Source organism: Centropristis striata, chromosome 7, assembly GCF_030273125.1.
Source record: "Centropristis striata isolate RG_2023a ecotype Rhode Island chromosome 7, C.striata_1.0, whole genome shotgun sequence".
NCBI lineage: Eukaryota > Metazoa > Chordata > Actinopteri > Perciformes > Serranidae > Centropristis > Centropristis striata.
The window spans coordinates 346568-356313 of record NC_081523.1 but is presented as its reverse complement, the minus strand read 5'-3'; the positions used below and the strand labels follow the sequence as shown (position 1 = coordinate 356313).

The 9746-nt window shown below is 45.1% G+C and overlaps 1 protein-coding gene across 1 annotated transcript in view; it reads right to left on the bottom strand.

Annotated features, from left to right (window-relative positions):
• Positions 1-378: 378 nt before the first annotated feature.
• eeig1a (estrogen-induced osteoclastogenesis regulator 1a) overlaps positions 379-9746 on the bottom strand; it is a 54187-nt gene continuing 44819 nt past the window's right edge. The window contains exons 7-11 of the mRNA XM_059337820.1: positions 9146-9315; positions 7338-7638; positions 4368-4489; positions 2079-2148; positions 379-475 (exon numbers count right to left, since the gene is read on the bottom strand). Coding sequence (XP_059193803.1) covers positions 430-475; positions 2079-2148; positions 4368-4489; positions 7338-7638; positions 9146-9315 — 709 coding nt within the window. The 3' untranslated portion in view covers positions 379-429. The remainder of the gene's footprint in view (positions 476-2078; positions 2149-4367; positions 4490-7337; positions 7639-9145; positions 9316-9746) is intronic.

The following is a 9746-nucleotide window of genomic DNA, read 5'->3' as shown; positions in this document are numbered from 1 at the left end:
GAGGGTCTGAGGGCCCCTGGGTCCAGAGGTCTGAGGGCCCCTGGGTCCAGAGGTCTGAGGGCCCCTGGGTCCAGAGGGTCTGAGGGCCCCTGGGTCTGAGGGTCTGAGGGCCCCTGGGTCCAGAGGGTCTGAGGGCCCCTGGGTCCGAGGGTCTGAGGGCCCCTGGGTCCAGAGGGTCCGAGGGCCCCTGGGTCCAGAGGGTCCGAGGGCCCCTGGGTCTGAGGGTCTGAGGGCCCCTGGGTCTGAGGGCCCCTGGGTCTGAGGGTCTGAGGGCCCCTGGGTCCAGAGGGTCTGAGGGCCCCTGGGTCCGAGGGTCTGAGGGCCCCTGGGTCCAGAGGGTCTGAGGGCCCCTGGGTCCAGAGGGTCTGAGGGCCCCTGGGTCTGAGGGTCTGAGGGCCCCTGGGTCTGAGGGCCCCTGGGTCTCCTGCTTTAATGGCTCTCGATGACGACGGGCTCGTAGCCGCCTGCAGAAACTCTGAAAACAACCAAAGAACAAATTCATCATTCTGATGTTTGTTTCTGTTAATGGTCACTATGGTTACTGCTGACAGCAACACATTCATAGAGTCGGCTCGTCAAAAGTATCAATACTAAAAAAAGTATCAATACTAAAACATGTATCAATACTAAAACATTGTATCCAGATACGATACTCATTTTCAAAAGTATCGATCGAGCAACTTATTAAGCAGCTAAACCATACAACCTCTAAATATTGTTCTAACTGTTATTGTTTATTGTATTATTATTATTATTATTATTATTATTATTATATGTCACTATATATTATGTGTTGAACTACCTTGTTATCATAGTTGCAGTTTCGGTTTTTTATTATAAATATTTAACCTGTTTGGTTCTGTTCATTTTTAAATGTCTCACCTGTCTGATTATTAATGTCTCACCTGTCTGATTATTAATGTCTCACCTGTCTGATTATTGATATCTCACCTGTCTGATTATTAATGTCTCACCTGTCTGATTATTAATGTCTCACCTGTCTGATTATTAATGTCTCACCTGTCTGATTATTAATGTCTCACCTGTCTGATTATTAATATCTCACCTGTCTGATTATTAATATCTCACCTGTCTGATTATTAATGTCTCACCTGTCTGATTATTGATATCTCACCTGTCTGATTATTGATATCTCACCTGTCTGATTATTAATGTCTCACCTGTCTGATTATTAATGTCTCACCTGTCTGATTATTGATATCTCACCTGTCTGATTATTAATGTCTCACCTGTCTGATTATTAATGTCTCACCTGTCTGCTTATTAATGTCTCACCTGTCTGATTATTAATGTCTCACCTGTCTGCTTATTAATGTCTCACCTGTCTGATTATTAATGTCTCACCTGTCTGATTATTAATGTCTCACCTGTCTGATTATTAATGTCTCACCTGTCTGATTACTAATGTCTCACCTGTCTGATTATTGATATCTCACCTGTCTGATTACTAATGTCTCACCTGTCTGATTATTGATATCTCACCTGTCTGATTATTGATATCTTACCTGTCTGATTATTAATATCTCACCTGTCTGATTATTGATATCTCACCTGTCTGATTATTAATGTCTCACCTGTCTGATTATTAATGTCTCACCTGTCTGATTATTGATATCTCACCTGTCTGATTATTAATGTCTCACCTGTCTGATTATTAATGTCTCACCTGTCTGATTATTAATGTCTCACCTGTCTGATTATTGATATCTCACCTGTCTGATTATTGATATCTCACCTGTCTGATTATTGATATCTCACCTGTCTGATTATTGATATCTCACCTGTCTGATTATTGATATCTCACCTGTCTGATTATAGATATCTCACCTGTCTGATTACTAATGTCTCACCTGTCTGATTATTGATATCTCACCTGTCTGATTATAGATATCTCACCTGTCTGATTACTAATGTCTCACCTGTCTGATTATTGATATCTCACCTGTCTGATTATAGATATCTCACCTGTCTGATTACTAATGTCTCACCTGTCTGATTATTGATATCTCACCTGTCTGATTATTAATGTCTCACCTGTCTGATTACTAATGTCTCACCTGTTTCCCAGCCTGATGCCGCTGAGCTCGGTGGTCCCGTCTCTGCTGACGAACAGTCGCAGGTTGCTGTCTGAAACAGTCAGAAACACTTTCACACATTAATAATCGTCACACCTGAGACATCACTGCTGCTAAAATCAGTTCATGTTTGGTCGTTTTGAACAAGTCTGGAGTTGTTTAAGAGATTTATGGAAAAAAATCTGAAAAAAATATTGCTGTATGTTGATTTAACAGCAGTTTGAGTGAGCGTGGAGGCTCACCAGAGGGCAGTAAATGCATTAATGGAGGATAAAAGACATGGAAGGGTTAAAGACTATGGATTTAAAAAAATTACTAAAAAGAAAAGTGGGGGGGGCACTGGAGGTAGTATCAAAAAGACACAAAATGACACAAAAAAGACACAAAATCACAAAAAACAGACATATAAGGACTGAAAAACCACTAAATTACTTAAAAGAGACACAAAAAGACAAAAAAAGACACAAAATGACCCCAAAAAAGACACAAAATGACCAAAAAAAAGACACAAAATGACAGAAAAAAAACCTAAATTACTTTAAAAAGACCCAAAATCACAAAAAACAGACTTATAATGACTGAAAAACCACTAAATTACTTAAAAAAGACACAAAATGACCCAAAAAAGACACAAAATCACAAAAAACAGACATATATTGACTGAAAAACAACTAAATTACTTAAAAGAGACACAAAAAGACAAAAAAGACACAAAATGACCCAAAAAAGACACAAAATTACACAAAAAGACACAAAATCACAAAAAAACAGACGTATGACTGAAAAACCACTAAATTACTTAAGAGACACAAAAAGACACAAAAAGACACAAAATGACCCAAAAAGACACAAAAAACAGACATATGACTGAAAAACCACTAAATTACTTAAAAAAAAGACACAAAATGACCCAAAAAAGACACAAAAAACAGACATTTGACTGAAAAACCACTAAATTACTTAAAAGAGACACAAAAAGACAAAAAAGACACAAAATGACCCAAAAAAGACACAAAATCACAAAAAAACAGACATATGACTGAAAAACCACTAAATTACTTAAAAAAAGACACAAAATGACCCAAAAAAGACACAAAAACAGACATATGACTGAAAAACCACTAAATTACTTCAAAGAGACACAAAAAGACAAAAAAAGACACAAAATGAAATGAATGCCTCAAGCTGCAACACAGGCAAAATGATCAACAAATGAAACAAAAAAAGAAGAGAAAAATGTACAAAAATCCCTTTTAAAGCGGCCGTGTGACCTGTGACATCATGTCATCATGTGATAAAACAAGTCGACCTTTAACCTTTAGAGCCGTGACGAGACTTGTTTCATATTTTATGACCTCTGTCCCGGCAGGAACTCTGATAAAGATAAAGATTGTGATAAAGAGCTGCTTCAGCTTGTTGCACCTTGTTGTGACTGTGATGGATGATTGACTGGAGATAAACACACCATCTTCACTGTGGCGGCCATCTTTAACCAGCAGGTTTAACACGTTTGGGACTAAGTCCTCTCTGATAACTGGAGCCTTCAGGGTTTTCTGCTCCCTCGGCCTCATTCCTGCCCGTTTCCTTCTTCTTCTAAGCTGTAAAGTCTTGTGATTACCAAGGTTACAATAGTTTGGGATTTTTCATCAGTTTTAGTTTTAATTTCGTTGTTAGTTTTTGTTTTCAAACTCAGTTAGTTTTTAGAGTGAGTTTGCTAGTTTTAATCAGTTTTTATTTTTTGGAAAATGCTTAGTTTTAGTTTAGTTTTTATTAGTTGTAGTTTAGTTTTTATTAGTTGTAGTTGTTTTGTAATGGGGTATTTGTTGGGTGCCAGATTCAATAAGGTCACAATAAATGTTTCCTGTTTGTCACTTTTTTCTCATTAATTTGTCACTTTTTTCTTGTAAATTTGTGAATTTCTTCTTGTAAATTCGTCACTTTTTTCTCATTAATTGGTCACTTTTTTCTTGTAAATTTGTGACTTTTTTCTCATTAATTCGTCACTTTTTTCTCATTAATTCGTCACTTTTTTCTCATTAATTCGTCACTTTTTTCTTGTATATCTGTCACTTTTTTCTTGTAAATTTGAGAATTTTTTTCTTGTAAATTTGAGAATATTACTGGTTTTGGAAAGTCTTGACAAGACAAATTTTCTTGTTCCATTGGCAGCAAATTTTGATATTTTAAAGCAAAATAAACCTCATTTTTGTACTTTTGTCCTTGTTTTTGTGAGGTGTCTGTTTTCAGTGTGATGCTGTTTTTCCACCTCACCTTCAGTGTTGTTGATGTCTGCAAAGTTTTGGCTTTGGACGATTTTCTCCACGATGTCGTCGGCATCGATGCGAGTGTCGTTGACCCAGGAGGGGTGAGTCTCCACCGAGTCCTGCTTCCTCCTGACACCAGCAGGAGAAGAAAACCAGAGTTAGAGCGGGACACCAGAGTTAGAGCGGGACACCAGAGTTAGAGCGGGACACCAGAATTAGAGCGGGACACCAGAGTTAGAGCGGGACACCAGAGTTAGAGCGGGACACCAGAGTTAGAGCGGGACACCAGAGTTAGAGCGGGACACCAGAATTAGAGCGGGAAACCAGAATTAGAGCGGGACACCAGAATTAGAGCGGGACACCAGAGTTAGAGCGGGACACCAGAATTAGAGCGGGACACCAGAGTTAGAGCGGGTCACCAGAGTTAGAGCGGGACACCAGAGTTAGAGCGGGACACCAGAGTTAGAGCGGGACACCAGAATTAGAGCGGGACACCAGAGTTAGAGCGGGACACCAGAGTTAGAGCGGGACACCAGAGTTAGAGCGGGTCACCAGAGTTAGAGCGGGACACCAGAGTTAGAGCGGGACACCAGAGTTAGAGCGGGACACCAGAGTTAGAGCGGGTCACCAGAGTTAGGGCGGGACACCAGAGTTAGAGCGGGACACCAGAGTTAGAGCGGGACACCAGAGTTAGAGCGGGACACCAGAGTTAGAGCGGGACACCAGAATTAGAGCGGGACACCAGAGTTAGAGCGGGACACCAGAGTTAGAGCGGGTCACCAGAGTTAGGGCGGGACACCAGAGTTAGAGCGGGACACCAGAGTTAGAGCGGGACACCAGAGTTAGAGCGGGACACCAGAATTAGAGCGGGACACCAGAGTTAGAGCGGGACACCAGAGTTAGAGCGGGTCACCAGAGTTAGAGCGGGACACCAGAGTTAGAGCGGGACACCAGAGATAGAGTGGGACACCAGAGTTAGACTCGTTACACTAGAATTAGAGCGGGACACCAGAGTTAGAGCGGGAGACCAGAGTTAGAGCGGGACACCAGAGCTAGAGTGGGCAACCACAGTTAGAGCGGGACACCAGAGTTAGACTCGTTACACTAGAATTAGAGCGGGACACCAGAGTTAGAGCGGGACACCAGAGTTAGAGCGGGACACCAGAGCTAGAGCGGGACACCAGAGTTAGAGCGGGTCACCAGAGTTAGACTCGTTACACTAGAATTAGAGCGGGACACCAGAGTTAGAGCGGGACACCAGAGTTAGAGCGGGACACCAGAGTTAGAGCGGGACACCAGAGTTAGAGCGGGACACCAGAATTAGAGCGGGACACCAGAATTAGAGCGGGACACCAGAGTTAGAGCGGGACACCAGAGATAGAGTGGGACACCAGAGTTAGACTCGTTACACTAGAATTAGAGCGGGACACCAGAGTTAGAGCGGGAGACCAGAGTTAGAGCGGGACACCAGAGCTAGAGTGGGACACCACAGTTAGAGCGGGACACCAGAGTTAGACTCGTTACACTAGAATTAGAGCGGGACACCAGAGTTAGAGCGGGACACCAGAGTTAGAGCGGGACACCAGAATTAGAGCGGGACACCAGAGTTAGAGCGGGACACCAGAGTTAGAGCAGGACACCAGAGTTAGAGCGGGACACCAGAGTTAGAATGGGACACCAGAGTTAGAGCGGGACACCAGAGTTAGAGCAGGACACCAGAGTTAGAGCGGGACACCAGAGTTAGAATGGGACACCAGAGTTAGAGCGGGACACCAGAGTTAGAATGGGACACCAGAGTTAGAGCGGGACACCAGAGTTAGAGCGGGACACCAGAGTTAGAGCGGGACACCAGAGTTAGAATGGGACACCAGAGTTAGAGCGGGACACCAGAGTTAGAGCGGGACACCAGAGTTAGAATGGGACACCAGAGTTAGAGCGGGACACCAGAGTTAGAGCGGGACACCAGAGTTAGAATGGGACACCAGAGTTAGAGCGGGACACCAGAGTTAGAGCGGGTCACCAGAGTTAGAGCGGGACACCAGAGATAGAGCGGGACACCAGAGATAGAGCGGGACACCAGAGTTAGAGTGGGACACCAGAGTTAGACTCGTTACACTAGAACTAGAGCGGGACACCAGAGTTAGAGCGGGAGACCAGAGTTAGAGCGGGACACCAGAGCTAGAGTGGGACACCACAGTTAGAGCGGGACACCAGAGTTAGAGCGGGACACCAGAGTTAGAGCGGGACACCAGAGTTAGAGTGGGACACCAGAGTTAGAGCGGGACACCAGAGTTAGAGCGGGACACCAGAGGAGCTGGAGGCTACGGTTCTATGAATTCTGGATGACCGCCAGAGTTCTCCGTCACTCGGATCTCAGTTTCGTGAGAAGATCCAGTTGGAACAGATCCTCTGGTGACACCAGAACTTAGAGATGTTCCCGGGTCATCCAGGGGTCATCCAGGGGTCATCCAGGGGTCACAGGTCACTTTGTTGGCATAACTACTCGACCAGCGCATGCCCGAGATAGAATATCCAGTGTTTAAAGCAGCTCACCTGGCGGTCAGTAAGAATTCATAGAACCGTAGTTACATATGTAACTCTCGTTTCACACCATCTCCACCATCTTTTTATATGATTTTTTTTTTAGGTTAAATGTAGTGAAGTTAAATATTTTCCTCCAAACTGTAGGAGAGTAGAAGTAAAATGGTTCATACAGTCACGGAAAAACATGTCAGACCTCCTTGTTTTCTTCAGTTTCTTGTTCATTTTAATGTCTGGTTCAACTAAAGGTTCATTTGTTTGGACAAATATAATGATAACAACAACAATATCTGATAAGAGTTTAGTTTAAGAGCTGATATCTAGACATTTAACATGGTTTTATTCATAATGATTTTGGTTATTATCAATAAAACCATGTTAAATGTCTAGATATCAGCTCTTACATAATTATCTCTGTTATTATGTCTGTGAGTACCTGGAGGGCCTGTTGGGGGGCAGGGCAGGCCGCGGGGGGCGAGGGGGTCTCTCTGGACGTCCGGCGTCCTTGTCCCCGTCGGGGGGCGTGTCCACAGTGAAGGCCACGCCCCCAGAGGTGCTGCTGCCTGTCGACGTGTTCCTGCGGTGAGTGAGGTCAGACAGGCTGGACGAGCACGACAGCTCGGTGCTGTAGCCTGAGATCCTGCTGTGCTGGCTGGCGTAGCTGGAGTTACGGGAGTGACCGGACTGGAAGACGTCTGCAGGACCAGACTGGTTCACCTCGGACTCCTCCAGCAGACCTGGAGACAACAAGACAACAAGACACAGCTGGAACCATCGATGGGGATTTATTCTGACTCACAGTATTGGTTTTCAGCTAACTGTTAGCCTGTTAGCAATTTGTAGACTGGACGCTAAGGGGTTAACATCCCCTCCGAGGAGGACTGTGCCGCTTCGACTCGTTCTTACTCTTCTTAACGAGCCTCTGGCCCCGCGGCTTGTTAAGAAGAGCCTCTGGCCCCCGCGGCTCGTTTAGAAGAGCCTCCGACCCCCGCGGCTCTTTAAGAAGAGCCTCAGGCCCCCGCGGCTCGTTAAGAAGACCCTCCGGCCCCCGCGGCTCGTTAAGAAGACCCTCCGGCCCCCGCGGCTCGTTAAGAAGACCCTCTGGCCCCCGCGGCTCATTAAGAAGAGCCTCCGGCCCCCGCGGCTCGTTAAGAAGAGCCTCCGACCCCCGCGGCTCGTTAAGAAGAGCCTCCGGCCCCCGCGGCTCGTTAAGAAGAGCCTCCGACCCCCGCGGCTCGTTAAGAAGAGCCTCCGGCCCCCGCGGCTCGTTAAGAAGAGCCTCCGACCCCCGCGGCTCGTTAAGAAGAGCCTCCGACCCCCGCGGCTCGTTAAGAAGAGCCTCCGACCCCCGCGGCTCGTTAAGAAGAGCCTCTGACCCCCGCGGCTCGTTAAGAAGAGCCTCCGGCCCCCGCGGCTCGTTAAGAAGAGCCTCCGACCCCCGCGGCTCGTTAAGAAGAGCCTCCGACCCCCGCGGCTCGTTAAGAAGAGCCTCCGGCCCCCGCGGCTCGTTAAGAAGAGCCTCCGGCCCCCGCGGCTCATTAAGAAGAGCCTCTGACCCCCGCGGCTCGTTAAGAAGAGCCTCCGGCCCCCGCGGCTCGTTAAGAAGACTAAGAACGAGTCTCCAAAAGTCTCCTATAACACCAGAAAAAGTCACTGGATTTGTCTCCAGTCGCCTTCTTGAAAAATAGTCTCTAAGGGGGTCTGGAAAGTCTCTAAATTTAGCAACTAAGTTGCTAAGTTGCCAACACTGCTTCACCAGCTTTTACAAATGTTGCGTGTTGTTGTGGCGTCCAGTACTACGTCACATCCTGCTTAGCGTTCTATCCAATCAGCAACCAGGCTGTTTTCAGGGGAGAATAAAGACCCTGCTCTTCTACAGGGACTAAAGAAGTCCAGACTAAAGACCGCTAGGACGGCTCGTATTCAGATTAGAGGCGTTTCGGCGAGTGAGACCGCCTCATTCTGGGTGTTGGACTTTAGTGCTACATGATAAAAACTATGAGGTTTTAGCCTTAAACTGCATGTTATCAGCATAAAGCATCATGTATGTAAAGAGGAGACCAGTGGGACACAGAGAGCCTGTTTTCATTCACAGAGCAGGAGGTCAGAGGTCACATGACCGCTTTGAAAATCACCTAAACAGACTAAAATAAACTTTGCAGCGTTTGTTCAGCAGCTTCCCGTCCTGGTACCCAGACATGAGACACCAGGAAGTAGAGCTGAAGGAGACGGGCTTCTGTGAACCTGAGCTGATGATGGAGGGTCTGGGTTTGGGGGCTCGGCCCAGAGAGACTCCTCCTCCTGCTGCTCCTCCTGCGCCTCCTGCTGCTCCTCCCGTCCCCTCCCCCTTACAGTCCAGCTGCAGGGTGGGCTCTCGTCCCGGGACGGAGATGGACTTGGCTGAGCTCGGAGGCCTCGGAGACAAAACACAACACCAGTTATCAGTGAGGGACGGATTCAAGAGCTCAGAGCTAAAGATTATTATTATTATTATTATTATTATTATTATTGTTATTATTATTATAATGGCTTAATAATCTGGTTAAAAGGTTAAACATGGATATAAGATATATAATTGTTATTATAAATTCCTAATAATCTGTTAAAAGGTTAAAAATGGAAATAAATATATAATAATAATAATAATTATTATTATTATTATTATAAAGGCTTAATAATCTGGTTAAAAGGTTGAACATGGACATAAAATATATAATTATTATGATAAATTCCTAATAATCTGTTAAAAGGTTAAAAATGGAAATAAATATGTAATAATAATAATAATTATTATTATTATAATAAGGGCTTAATATTCTGGTTAAAAGGTTAAACATGGACATAA